The 14,312-nt window shown below is 43.6% G+C and overlaps 2 protein-coding genes across 2 annotated transcripts; one reads left to right on the top strand and one right to left on the bottom strand.

Annotated features, from left to right (window-relative positions):
* Nucleotides 1-325: 325 nt before the first annotated feature.
* Nucleotides 326-754, bottom strand: LOC310677869 (ATP synthase F(0) complex subunit C2, mitochondrial-like; the record flags this gene model as incomplete). Its single annotated transcript, XM_083441050.1, has 1 exon — nt 326-754. One exon carries the CDS (start codon nt 752-754, stop codon nt 326-328), a length of 429 nt encoding a protein of 142 aa, XP_083297176.1.
* A 1,315-nt stretch (nt 755-2,069) lies between these two features.
* ANKRD1 (ankyrin repeat domain 1) lies at nt 2,070-13,791 on the top strand. The gene is made up of 9 exons (XM_083443756.1): nt 2,070-2,306; nt 5,927-6,106; nt 8,309-8,446; nt 8,538-8,645; nt 9,484-9,582; nt 10,120-10,218; nt 10,391-10,489; nt 12,170-12,268; nt 12,757-13,791. Exons 1-9 carry the CDS (start codon nt 2,280-2,282, stop codon nt 12,865-12,867), a joined length of 960 nt encoding a protein of 319 aa, XP_083299882.1. The 5' UTR covers nt 2,070-2,279; the 3' UTR covers nt 12,868-13,791.
* The last annotated feature ends 521 nt before the right edge of the window (nt 13,792-14,312 follow it).

The following is a 14,312-nucleotide window of genomic DNA, read 5'->3' on the forward strand; positions in this document are numbered from 1 at the left end:
AATCAGTGTCGTAGCTTGGGGGGTGCAGGGGGGGCCGGCCGCACCGGGCGCAACATCTGGGGGGGGGCGGCGCTTGCACTCGCAGTGCTAAAATCCACGGGTTAGGGGGCGCAAATTACTTGCCTTGCCCCGGGTGCTGACAACCCACGCTACGCCACTGATACCAATACAGTATTTATTTATTTGCCCCCTCTGAGCTGGACAGATTTGGTTAACAGATGGGCTTCCCCTATCTGCCACAGAACAATCAGGTTGTCGTACACACTGGACTAAACACAGGGGGGAAAGAGAGGAGAGCACATGACAGGCAGCACATCCAGCTCCTTCACATTGCAAAGAGAACGAGGAATGCCACCATCAAGCAGAACAGCCCCATGGCCTCAGAGAGTGGAAAACCCAGGATGGCATAGGAGAAGAGCTGCTGCTTCAGGGAAGGGTTTCTGGCATAGCCAATGATAAGACTGCCAAATATGGTCCCGATGCCAGCACCAGAACCAGCTACACCTACGGTGGCAGAGCCAGCACCAGCACCAATAAACTTGGCGGCAGTATCAGTGTCCCTGGAAACAGTGCTGGTTTGGAACTCCCGGTGCAACACTGGCAAGAGCTCATTGTGAGCACCTGAGAGACAACAAGGCTCCTTCGTCCTGACCTCAGGCTTCTTCAGCACAGAGGCAGAGATGGGCCTGCAGAGCAGCTGGGAACTGTTCTTTATAAGGGCGGGAGCAGAGACGAACTTTGCACAGGTATACATATTCAAGGACGTTGGGGGTGGCCACACTCAACAGCTGCTGCTCAGGGAAAGACCGTGAGAGAAGGGCCCCCTTTCGCACATGCCGTTTTATCGTGTTTTTAATATTCTGTTGGAAGCCACCCAGAGGGGCTGGGGAAACCCAGCCAGATGGGCGGAGTATAAATAAATGATGATGATGATGATGATCTGCACTGATCAACCTGAATTTAATTTCCATCAGCAAGGGAAAGCTTATTTGTTTGCAAAAGCTTTTGCCCTTTGGTAAGGGGAAATCCTGTTAGAACCCAAGCACACGTCACAAACCAACCTGGTGTATCATTAAGCACATAGTATTTTGTTGTTTAGGTTTGTACATTGTCTCAAGTACTTTGGGGCAGATTGTGATGTATAAAAGCAATAAATGAATGAATATACCTGAAGGGGTACGGACTAACTTCAAAGTTCATATATTCATATATTCCTTGGGGCTCATGGGACAGTTAGCTATTGCTGATTTTCACCAGTTGGTACATCTTGTACAATTTCCTTATCGTTAAAAGCCAACAACTGTACATCCCCAAAACACCACCTTGGGGCAACTTTGTGAGGATGTTGTGGTCCTCCTATCTTTCCAGTTTCCAATGGAAGTCATCACCACTCAAGGTTTAATTTTATTTCCCCCGTCTCCTTTTCGAACCACAGATTGTCACTCATTATTCTGTTTATAAGGAGTGACAGATTTCAGGGGGAGAAAAAATGCAAAGCTGGCGGGTTCTGAGCTCTTGTGCTGATGGCAACTTATCGTGTCATTGAGCCTTTTTAGCACCAGAGACATCATTCTGGCTTCATAATCCCTTCGTAGAATTCCTTCTTCCAACAAATATAGACAAGTGCTGTCATGGTGAGCGGAGGGAGAGGGAAAGAAAAGCCCTTTTCCTCCGAAACTATTTGCCATCCAGGAACAGAAAATGATGAAAAGAATGGCTTCCCATAACCGAAAGGATCAGGTGTTTGCTTATGAGAAAATGATGCTGCGAACTCAGTGTCTGGGTCAATCGCCCCGTCCCCCCAGTGTCTCTTGCTCATGTGAAAGTCACTTGCGAGATACAGTGTGGTATCTGCAGACAGCTGTCCTACTGGGCACTGGACAGACAGAATGGCTAGCATTGCTGAGCTATGTAGTCATTTGCGAATGGAATGAAGCTCTTGCGTTTCACAGTGATTCACATATGCAGCACGGTTACACTGCAAGACTCATCCCCTTTCCCCCTCCCTCCCGCCCCTTGACACTAGATCTGGCTAGTTAACATGCCTGGAATGAGAAAGCACCTATCTCGGAGCTGGCGGGGCTGAGGGCGTACTCGGATTCCCAGGTTGGAAGATTATCTCACTCCAAAGAAGTTCTTCCAGCAATATATAAGCTAAACTAGATTGGCTTTATCTCAGTAAAGCTGCCTTGGGTGGAGGAGGCATCCATCCTTAAAGGAGTACCACACACACACACCAAGAGACTACTATCGTTCTTTGATAAGCGGCAGCAGCAACTATGATGATGCTGAGAGTGGAAGAGCTGGTAGGTACAAAACTCACCTTTCATAGTAACTGCTGTGTTAAGGTTTCAACTGCATCCTGTTTAATTGTGCGCTGGGTATTACATTCTTCTGCAAATTGTCTCTTTTTAATGTGATGATTTATACCACTGTGAGAAGCTTGGCTGTTCTTTTGGTGGTAGTTTTAACCTGTGCCATGCATGATGACTTGAGCAGATTGTGCTGGGATGTAATTCTGAAGGCGGCCCTGTTTAGGGAGGCTTTTAAAATTTGATGTAGTACAGTATTTTAATATTTTTTTGGAAGCCACCCAGGGTGGCTGGGGAAGCCCAGCCAGATGGGCGGGGTATAAATAATAAATTATTATTATTATTATTATTATTATTATTTTGTCCAGCTGAGTTTGTGTGGTGGTTAAGAGCAGGAGCTAAGAGCTGAAAATCCACCCAATTCAAATCTCAGCACAGCTGTGGGCTTGCCTGGTGGCTTCAAGCAGGCTGGTATCGCATAGTCCCAAGCCTTTATTGCATTATATCACGAGGTAAATAATGTTGGCCTACCTCACAAAGTTGTTGTAACGATGACTGAAATGACGTGTGAGATGCCTTAACAACACAGGGGAAGCATTAATGAAATACTAAGCATCTTTGCTGAAGAAAATGGTCTAACTTTAGGGTAGTCCCAGAGTGTATAAATCGGATTATGAGCTGTAAATCATTATGCATGTAAGAAAAACGGAGCTGGTTCTACCTTTGGAGATACAATGGACTCTTAAAGAAAAAAACAAAGGAAGGAAGGAATATCTGCTTATTTTTTTTGCCATCTTTTGATCCAATGGGACCTTCAAGGTGGTTCAAAACAAACTATAACTATTATCTGTGCTGGGAACAGGGATGGATTGCAGCTCCTAATCTCATAAATTACATGTGATTCAACTCTTGCCAGCTGCGTCCAAATTAACATCTAGGCAAAGAAACTCGTGAGCATGTTTCCAGCTATGTTTGAGCTGTGCCAAGCACGCAAGCTGGATTCAGAAGTAATTGGGAACAATTCCGGGCAGGATAATAAAGAGCCAAAAGGAGTTGAATGGCTTAATAGGCCTCTTCTCACCTCTGATGTTCATAACTGCTATTGATGACAGGAATTAGTAATGAAAGAAGGAAGCACAAGGCAGGATTCTTTTGGACTCGCAGCTTTCTTGAAAAGGTCCAATGAGTGCATTTCCTAACATTATTGTATCCACTTCACCAAGGGTTGCCCAGTCTGTCAAGTAAAAGAGACATTTACTGAGTTCACTACTTTGCTAGAGGGGATGTTTGTCAAGCCGTTCTTGAGGACGCGATAATTCTTGTTGTACTCTCTAGTGACTTAAGTCAATGAAAATTGATCAAGGCTGCTATTCCAGACACAAATATCTCACAGCAAGTCAGATGAGTGGCTTACTTCTGAGTAGACATGCCTAGGATTGAACTGTTAAGACTTTGATCCCTGGAAGGGCTGGATCAGATTCTCAAATAAAAGCGGATTCGTAACAAATAAATACATCTAAGCAAGAAGTTTGGAAACGCTACATGAGGAATTTCAGAATCAGATGGCATAGAGGTCTGCCAATTAATTGGGGTGGGGGGGGAATGATAAAAAAAGGGTTTCAGTAAGCTCTTGGGCTTACTCCTACTGGCTCTCAGAATCCCAGTTACCATCCCCAATCCAACTAAAGTTAGTCAGGAATAACATACATTAGTCATATGCATCTAACTTATAGAATCATAGAATCATAGAGTTGGAAGAGACCACAAGGACCATCGAGTCCAACCCCCTGCCAAGCAAGAAACACCATCAGAGCACTCCTGACATATGGTTGTCAAGCCTCTGCTTAAAGACCTCCAAAGAAGGAGACTCCACCACACTCCTTGGCAGCAAATTCCATTGTCAGGAAGTTCTTCCTAATGTTTAGGTGGAATCTTCTTTCTTGTAGTTTGGATCCATTGCTCCGTGTCCGCTTCTCTGGAGCAGCAGAAGCACTTGCTTCCTTGATTTCACTGAGATGTAGTCGCAACTATCTTTAGCTTGCTCCAATACATGCATCGTACTGCCTGATTATTGTACACACAGCACACTTCCAACAGGGAAAGAAAAAGACTTGATTTTAAATGTGATGTACAGAATGCCCGAGGCCACAGATTTACTTAGTTGTTTCTAACAGACAGGAGAAATTTGGACCTGGATCCATATGCATATTGCTGCGTCCATGTATGTCGTTTGTACAGCGTTTGTCCACCATGGAGAACTCCATTTTAAACTTACTCACTTCTCAGCCTATTTGTTTCCAAGGGCCCAGTTACCAGATGGTTACAAGATGCCTGCAGCCCAATAAGCGTCTGGTTAGTTCCGATCAATATGTGAAATTCAGCCCACCATCGTTCACTGCTTCTGGGCCTTCGCCGTCCTTTTAGAGTTGCCGGGTCACCAATGCTTCAGTGACAGGAGATGGCACAGCTAAGACAATTCCCCTGACTGGGCTTAAGCCTTAGGATCAAGGAAAACCCCCAGAGGTTGTGTATGGCAATTTCCATCAGCCCCAAACAGTACAACAAGGGATAACTGTACAATGATAATTCTACCTGAGGTGACTGCATAGTAGGTGATAATGTTTAGGTCCAAAACATTGGAAGAGTACCAGGTTGGCTAGCCCTACTTTAGACTTAGCAACCCAATGCACCCTTGGCCCACAGCCCCCACACCTCCAAATCTCCTTTTGCCTGCCCATTTCCTTTCCCCGTGGAGTTCACAGACCCTCCAACCCCTAAGCCCAAATATGTGGCTTTACCCCAGTTTTACTTTCCCCTGGATTTCTCCATTCTCCCGCCTGCAAGCCTGCAATGCCCATCCCATCCTCAAGTCTTTATTTTTCAGACCACTGTCTCATTGGGCCACTTGCTTCAGTAACCTTGTCTCTTGACGTCCTCTCTCTCATTCCTGTATTCCTGTCCCAAATGGCAGAGAGCTCATTGTAAGTGCTATAAGCTAAAGATAACCCAAGCTGCCTGCTTCAGCTCCCTTATTTCATTCTTCTCCAGCCTGGTTGCTGGACTCCAGCTGTTACCATCCTTGACCTTTGGCCATGCTGGCTGAGGACGATTAGAGATGGAGTCCAGCAAGGTCTGGAGGGCACCAGATTGGGGGTGGCTGACTCATTTTCTCAGGCCCTTTCCTCAAGCCTCACCTTTTTTTCTTTCTGGCCCACTTCCTACTTTGCACCCTTTCTTCAACCTCCTCCTTGCCTCTGACCTTCATGCTTCTTATCTCCCCTGAATACATCTTTCCCTCCATCAACAAACCTTACAAAGCTGTCTCTGGGTCATGCGAAGGGTGTTAAATTGACAGCTTTCCTTTCCAGATGCTGGGCTATGCACATTTCTACCTGTTCCCTGAGCATTTGGAATCAGATGAACAACGTTCAGTGCCATGATTTCAACTTGCCCATTGTTTTCCGAAAAGGTATCCTGTCTTTGAGCCATCATTTTCACCTCTGTTTCCTCAGTATTTCTCGAGGGCTGCCTGCCCTGCCTCACGTGTTAGCTCTGCTTCTCAATATGTCAGAAAGCAAGACCTTGACACTCTTGTACCATTGTTCCTTTGACAGGTGACAGGCAAAAAGGCAGACGGTAGAGAGACAGGAGATTTCCTCCCAGAGGACTTCAAAAATGGAGAGTATGAAGCTGCCGTAAGGTTAGAGAAACAAGAGGACCTGAAGACCCTCACGGACCACTCAGTTGCACGACACAATCTGACCTACAAAGAAGAGAAAGCGCTAGAAGCTGAGGTAAAATTGTGTTTCTTGTATATCTTTTTGCACCTCTGGAGCTCTGAAGTTTCAAATTCCTGTGGTCTGCCCTCTAACTAAGAAGGGAGTTTAGTGAAATAGAAAGGTCCTGATAGATGTACACTGGAAACCAGTAGAAAGATTCCCACCTCCAACCCCCAGGGTCTTGTTACATTGCCAATATGTTATTAACTGGGACTCAACATATCCTAATTATAACTAGAAAACCAGGAATGAGGGGAAATTAGAAGGGATAGGCCACAACTCCCTAGGGAATACACCTGTTTTACATTAAAAAACCCCACGCTCTACATATTCAGTGTATTCAGCTAAGAGTGTCACAAACTACAGGATTGGGGGAAAGGTTTCTCTGAAAATATGGAAAGTGGCTACCAGTTATGGCTGAAAGCCATGGATTAGAGACAAACCAAGACATTTCGGTATTTGAAGCAAAAAGTAAACCCAAGTCTCCAGGCAGATATCTCTCCTCTTCACTGGAGATGCTGGGGATTAGGGATGGACAAATCTGTTAATTTCATTTTCTCATTTCCCCACCTGCATCAATTTGTGATTTATATATATATTTTAAAATGTTCTCATAAAAAATTATCACTTTAATGTAACTGTCTGCTATACATATACTTCCATGCAGTATCCTCCCCCCAACAGAATGCATTTTATATGTTATTTTCAGGAAAATATGCAAACTTTGTCTTAATGTATGAATTACAAAAGAACTGCTGTGAAAATTCAGAGAAGTACAATTTTGTAAAGCTAGCTTGTGTTTTGGTTTGCACATAGGCCAGTTTGCATTAAAATGTGAATCAAATTTCTCACCCATCTCTGCTGAGACAATTCACACTGAGACTTTCTGCATGCAAATAATGTGTTATCCCACCCCTCACATGCCAAGGACATATTGGGACATCTGGGTGTTCCTCCTTAAAAACATTTTTGCCTTCCGTTTATAAGATAAGGTCATCTGCAATTGTTTGGTTCAGTGCCAACAGAATTATGCCCATGATTTCAAGAATGGCAACATTATTAAAAATCTTCCTCAATGGGAACAAAATTTTAAGGTGGGCAATAAAAATAAGATTCCACCAACCCTTCCTCAAAGATATACGAAAATAGCAAAGACATTACTGGAATTTAAATCCACAGACTTTTCCTTTGAAGTAACAGATTATTGTGAGCTGGTGATTTAGCATTTTACAGCTTCCCTGGCGATAGATTATTCAAATGAAGAATTACAGAACAGGGTTAAGTTTAAGGGGATCCAAATTCTACATGGGTTTTAAAGGGTTTTGAATCAACCGCCCCTTCCCCAGCCCAAGACACTTTTTGCAATGAAGGTTCAACTTGAGACTTGATCAAGAATCACTCCAAAAAGGAGAAACAGTGAATCTGTCAGAGCAACAATCATTCTACATTTGGGGGGGGTAAATTATGCCACTCTTTATCACCTTGTTCTGTGAAAAGCAAGTTGGGTTGTTACTCTACATTAAAGATGTAACCTGTGCTTTAAATATAGCCTGACATGTATTTATAACTAGAATAAATTCTAAGGAACATGTGACCCTGTGTTATGTCTGGATGGTTCCTTAATCACTTACAGTATCTGTCTTACATTTAAATAACTAGTAGCATTTTTTCAGCAGAATTTCAGGTGGTATCTTTAAATTTGAATTGGTGTATTGACATTAGTGTAGTATTAGTAGCTGAAGTAATACCTTTTCTGATTATTTTAAATGTTGAAGGGGATTCCAAGGGACCCTGGAGATTGTATGTTGAAGCTAATGTTATTGTTCCTCATATTGCTCTAATTTCATGGCAGTCACTCACAGTGGCTACTTCCAGTGCCTTTTTTCCTAGAGACGTGCCAGAACTCACCACGAACAGTTCCCTTGTTCTCTTAGAATGGCAATAGCACCCACCTGAGAGGTGCCTGAACTGAGTTCCATTGAGTTCTGGCAGGGGAAAAAAGCCCTGGCTGTTTCCACCATTGGAAGTTGTATGACTCTGAATACCAGTTGCAGAGATTCACAAATGGGAGCAGGACATTTACACTCAGTTCCTGCTTGCAGGCTTTCCATAGGCATCTGGTTGGCTACTGTGAGAACAGGATGCTGGAGTAGATAAACAGTGGTCTGGTCCAGGAGGGATCATCTTATGTTCTTATTTGCTTTTGTTGTTGTTCAGATCAAGAAAAAGAAATTAGAGGCGAGACCAAAACTTGAGAGCTTGGAAGATCTTGAAAAAATCATTCAGCTGAAGAAAAGGAAAAAATTCAAGAAGGTTAAAGTGCCCGTGGTAAAGGAGCCTGAGCAAGAAGTTATAGTAAGTTCAGGGGCAAAATAGTCTTCTCTGCTGTCTTTATGGAGTTCCCCCACACGGAACTGAACTAACTCTTATTTCTGCTCTTCATCAGACTGAACCTGTGGATGTTCCAACATTTTTAAAGGCTGCCTTGGAGAACAAGATGCCAATAATTGAAAAATACCTGGCAGACAAAGGAGATCCAAATGTTTGTGATGAGGTATGATTTGTCCATCAATTTCTGTCCCAAATCTACTATAAGGCGCACATCTTTGATCTTAGCTTTAACAGTCATGGCTTTCCCAAAGGATCCTGGGAGTTGTAGTTTGATGAGGGTAGAGAAGGTTCTCTCTCTTTAAAGAGCCTGATCTCTCCCCAACCGCTGCTGTTTTCAGATCTCCATAGGGAGAATGAATGCCTCTCAAACCAGTTTTTATGTCCTCCTTAAAAATTATATCTTAAGGTTAAATTTAAAATCCACCACCACTCTGTCAGTGTTACCTTTTGACGCAGATACACTTTTCACAGTTAAAGTATTATGAACTCCCAAGACAGGAGAGCATTGTTTCTTTAAATGGGCCTTCAAGCAATATCAAAAATCTATTTCCTTGTGCTTGTCGTGTTTTGTCTTCATGAATTTATGCTGTTTAAATTGTACAGCTAAGAGAGCCTACTGTTACTGAAGGGTGGCTTATAAACTGACAAAACTAAACAAGTTAAGTACATAAATGCCACACGGGACTGTTGTTAACAAAAGACTGAAATTATGATTTATCTGGCATTGTATACATATCTGTACATGACACCATACATGGTAATGAAAGAGAAGGCCTTGCCTTCAGGAGCTTAATTTAAACGAGGGGGAGGGAGGTTTAGTGAGGCACGAGAAGGAAACGAAAAACTTTACATGTGCATGTCTTGTTTTGGTAAGGGTGAGACGGGCGGGGTTAATTTATGTGTTAAAGCGTTTTGAATATTCAACATGCTAAGGGTTGTATGATTTATTTCAAAGCCTTGCAGGTTAAAATTGACCACACTATGACTATTCCATTTGACAGTACAAGCGCACAGCCTTGCACAGAGCATGCTCAGAAGGGCACCTGGCAGTTGTGGAGAAGTTAGTAGAAGCAGGAGCCCACCTTGAATTCCAGGATATGGTAAGTGCTCATTGGACACATGCAGAGTTCCTTGGGATGGTTCACACAGACACACGTTCGCTACTCATCCACTGTAACCATCAATAAGCCATGCCTAGCCTGTTGCAGATGGAACCACTACAGTGGTACCTCGGGTTACAGATGCTTCAGGTTACAGACTCCACTAACCCAGAAATAGTACCTTGGGTTAAGAGCTTTGCTTCAGGATGAGAACAGAAATTGCACAGCGGCAGTGCGGTGGCAGTGGGTGGCCCCATTAGCTAAGGTTAAAAACAGTTTCAGGTTAAGAACGGACCTCCAGAATGAATTAAGTCCTTAACCCAAGGTACCACTCTATTAACTCCTGCTATCTCAAACACAAGGCTTTTATTTTCAATAAAGTTTTTTATTTTCCAAAGTAATAAAACTTTTATCAACAATATCCAGGCACAAGTCTAGTGGCCAAGACTCATCAGGACATGAGTAATTAGGTGCTGAAAACTCACATCATATGTGAACCAGTTGACAAATATTTATTATTATTTTCCTCTGGCGTAGCTTGAATCCACTGCTATTCATTGGACCTGCCGTGGGGGCAACGTGGAAATCCTGAAGTACTTGCTGAACAAAGGAATAAACAGGAATGCTAGAGATAAGGTAAGCTATTATTATTTCCGTTTGAAAAACTGAGGTGGGAAAAGTTAAAAGTGGATTTGTGAGCTGTTTGTACAAGAGGCCCTTTTAGATCCGAGCTTGTTGTTTCTCACTTTAGAATGCCTTGCCCTGCTTCTGTTGATTATGCCTCTCCCCACCCTTCCTTTTCTACCAGTTGCTCAGCAGTCCTCTACACGTGGCCGTAAGGACAGGTCAGTACGAATGTGGGGAGCACCTCATCGCCTGTGAAGCAGATCTCAATGCCAAAGACAGGGTAAGTCAGGGTCAGCAAACGTTTTCAGCAGGGGGCCGGTGCACTGTCCCTCAGACCTTGTGTGGGGCCGGACTATATATATATATATTGGGGGGGGGGGGGGTGAACGAATTTCTATGCCCCACAAATAACCCAGAGATGCATTTTAAATAAAAGCACACATTCTACTCATGTAAAAACACACTGATTCCTGGAACGTCCGCGGGCCAGATTCAGAAGGCGATTGGGCCGGATCCGGCCCCCGGGCCTTAGTTTGCCTACCCATGAGGTAAGTGCATCCCAAATGTGTGAGCCAGGCTGTAAATTCCACCATCCCTGACTATTTAGTTATGCAAGCTGGGGCCTAAAGGGATCTGGCAGCCCCGGCAACACCTGGGTGGTGGTGTTCCAAGGTTATCCTTTCAGCTGAAGGTCCATTTCCATGGGGCTTGCTTTTTCCGTATGACATTTTTATTAGGGCAAGCCTTATCAAACAACATTCCCATGCAGTGGAAGGGAAAGTGGGTGTACAAGCCTTTCCCCCCACAAGGCTACATGCACAGGATCTATAAGCAGCAAGAGTCACAATGCTGCTCAGAGGGATGTCAATGAGTATGACGTGTCCACCTCTGAGGCCCCTCTGGCAGTTCCCTCACTGTGAGAAGTGAACTTACAGGGAACCAGGCAGAGGGCCTTCTCGGTAGTGGCGCCCGCTCTGTGGAACGCCCTCCAATCAATCAGATGCCAAACAGATAAACAACTACCTGACCTTTAGAAGACATCTGAAGGCAGCCCTATTTAGGGAAGTTTTCAACGCTTAATGTTATTTTATGTTTCTAGATATGTTGGAAGCTACCCAGAGTGGCTGGGGCAACACAATCAGATGGGTGGGGTACAAATAATACAATTATTATAGGTAAAGGGACCCCTGACCATAAGGTCCAGTCGTGACCGACTCTGTGGTTGCGGTGCTCATCTCGTTTTATTGGCCGAGGGAGCTGGCATAAAGCTTCCGGGTCATGTGGCCAGCATGACTAAGCCACTTCTGGCAAACCAGAGCAGTGCATGGAAACACCGTTTACCTTCCTGCCAGAGCGGTACCTATTTATCTACTTTGACGTGCTTTCAAACTGCTAGGTTGGCAGGAGCAGGGACCAAGCAACGGGAGATCACCCTGTTGCAGGGATTCGAACCGCTGACCTTCTGATCAGCAAGTCCTAGGCTCTGTGGTTTAACCCACAGCGCCACCCGCGTCCCATACAATTATTACAATACAGCACAAATCACTTCTATAGCATGCTGGTCTGTTTTCAAGGAACGTGCATTGCAGGAATTTGGTGCCTGTAGCCCTATAGTCTCCCAAGTCCACCAACCCCAGCGAGCATAAGCAAGAGCGAGGGATGATGGAGGTGCAATGACACCTGCAGTTTACGGGCTCCCCATTGCTCAGTTAGTGTCTTTAGTGTGGTAAAATAGCAGGTGATTGTGATCTCTTGGAGGAAACTTCAGGGAGAGAATAGCAATAGTACTTAACATTCCTTTGAACCACCCATTTCAACTCAGCTTCACAACAGCACACTTAAATAATAATCATTATCACTATTGGGTGCAAGATGATGGTGTAATTTATTGAGTACTTTCACTATTACGCCAGTAGAGCCCCAAAGCTCATTATATTCATTTTTGTCTCCTCTGTTCTAGGAAGGAGATAGTCCTATGCACGATGCAGTGAGACTGAATCGTTATAAAATGATTCGACTCCTGATCATGTATGGTGCCAACCTAAACATGAAGAATGCTGTAAGTATTCCCTAACTCTTTGCTGTTTTCCTAAGTAAGCCTTGTTGAGTTTATAAAGAAAATCAGGGCACTAGCTACTAAAATAAAAACACCAAGACGACCGCAGTAGGATTGGATTGCATCTAACTTTTGCTGGTTTCCACGTTCATAGATTTTGCTGTCCACATTCACTTTCTAGTCTTGAACATTTGTGCTAGCAAATTGACTGGTTGTGAGGAATAGGTGCTATTGGGCAAGAAAGATGCACTTCCAACTAATGGAATTAGTGTCTGTGGGGGATGCACATTCATTGCCCATGCAACACCCTCAAAGTTGACATGCACCCAGAAAGACATTTTTGATGCATTTGTCACTTCAAAGAGGCATAAGCAGTCCTTATTAAGAGAGCTTCCCACTACTACATCTGCAGAAAGTTAAGTCGCAGAAACAGAGGAGAGCAATTTCAAGGGGGTAAAAATTAATGCTGTTTCCCTAACTTTCCTCCATAGGAGGGGAAAACTCCAATGGATCTTGTTCTGCAGTGGCAAAATGGCACCAAAGAAATATTCAACAGCCTGAAGGAGAACTCTTACAAGAGCTCCCCTATAGACACATTCTGAAGACTCAAAGCGTCAATGGACTGGACAGTTTCCTTGCAAAACGCAAGATATCACCAATGTGAAGAGCAGAAGCATTATAAATGCCGCCACCTTCACAGAATACAAGCATTTTGTCCTGCTGCCTTTGCTAAAGCCACACGGAACCAAAAGAGGGTCCTGAAATACTTCAAAGGCAGTTTCGAGTGTTGAGATGCCACTGATTTCAAGCTGGTTTATTTATTTCTATTCCATCATTTCTCCCATAGTGTTTCTTTTCCGATATTTTCAATAAGTCATGTTGGTACTGCTGTTCTATAGAAAAAGACCATCTTACTAATGTGGTAATCTGAACCAGTCAGGAGCATTAAGCCCCTTTAAAAACCACACACAAGCCAACAGGCTTTCAGAGCCTATTAGCAGTGTTTCCCATTAAACCCTCTTTCGATAGGCAGTATTTGTTATTGTCACCCGGTTTCTGCTGAATTGCTATTGTCAGAGCAAGCTGTTAAAAAAGCAAAGATCAGAGGGTTGGAGAATAGTAGTGAGAAAGGGGAAAGCAAAGTGGAATAAAAAAAAAAGGAAGGGCTCTGCTCTTCTGCGGAAGTTTTTATTTCAGGCTATCTGAACTACACAAGAGGCAGCCAACATGGCACTGTCCTGGTGTTTGTGGGATTAAACCTCCCTACCAACCCCATCGACTGGCCATGCTGGCTGGGGCTGGTGGGAATTGGGAGTCTAGGAACCTCTAGAGGCCGCCATATTGGCTACCTCTAAACTGCAGTGTTCAAGACAGGAAGTTGGGCAGACGAAGAGGAGGAATCCAAAGATGAAGAGGAAAAGTTGCTGTTACTGTCGAAGCTCGATATTGTAACAAATGGTAGTGTATATTTGTATGGCTCTTTATGTACATTTTGTATTAAACCCTATTTAAATGTTTTAAAAGAAGCAACAGAACCGCTCACTTTAATCTACCGGAATGTATTCTTTCTTTATCTGAAAATGTTATGAGGGATAGAAGATGCTGGAGGTAAGAGTCATGGGGGAAAGGAAGCACACCTTCTTTGAATTCTGTGGTTTTACATATCAGGGCATAACAACAACAGTCTGTTCCTTAGCAGCTCTTAAAATTAGGTAAATACAATCTCAGATGAACAACAACACATGACATATTACACCATGATTTATTCAACAAAAATGAAGTCAAAATGTCCTCATGTAAAACTACAGAATTCAAAGAGGGTGTACTTTCCTTCTCCCATGTGTTTGTGTGTACATACAACACACGTTTCAACCAAGATGAAAAATTGGATACCATCTTCTTCAAATGTCACATTTCTCAATGACTTGAAGGGAACTAAGATAGCCCTATCCCAAACCATTCCCACTGTCTAGCTCAGGTCCGGATTCTATAGAAAGTTACCACCAGACCACTTTATAACCGATAAAGCTCAAGTAGCATCTTAATT

The sequence above is a fragment of the Podarcis tiliguerta genome (genome assembly GCF_965153285.1).
Source record: "Podarcis tiliguerta genome assembly, chromosome: 5".
In the NCBI taxonomy this organism is placed as follows: Eukaryota; Metazoa; Chordata; class Lepidosauria; order Squamata; family Lacertidae; genus Podarcis; species Podarcis tiliguerta.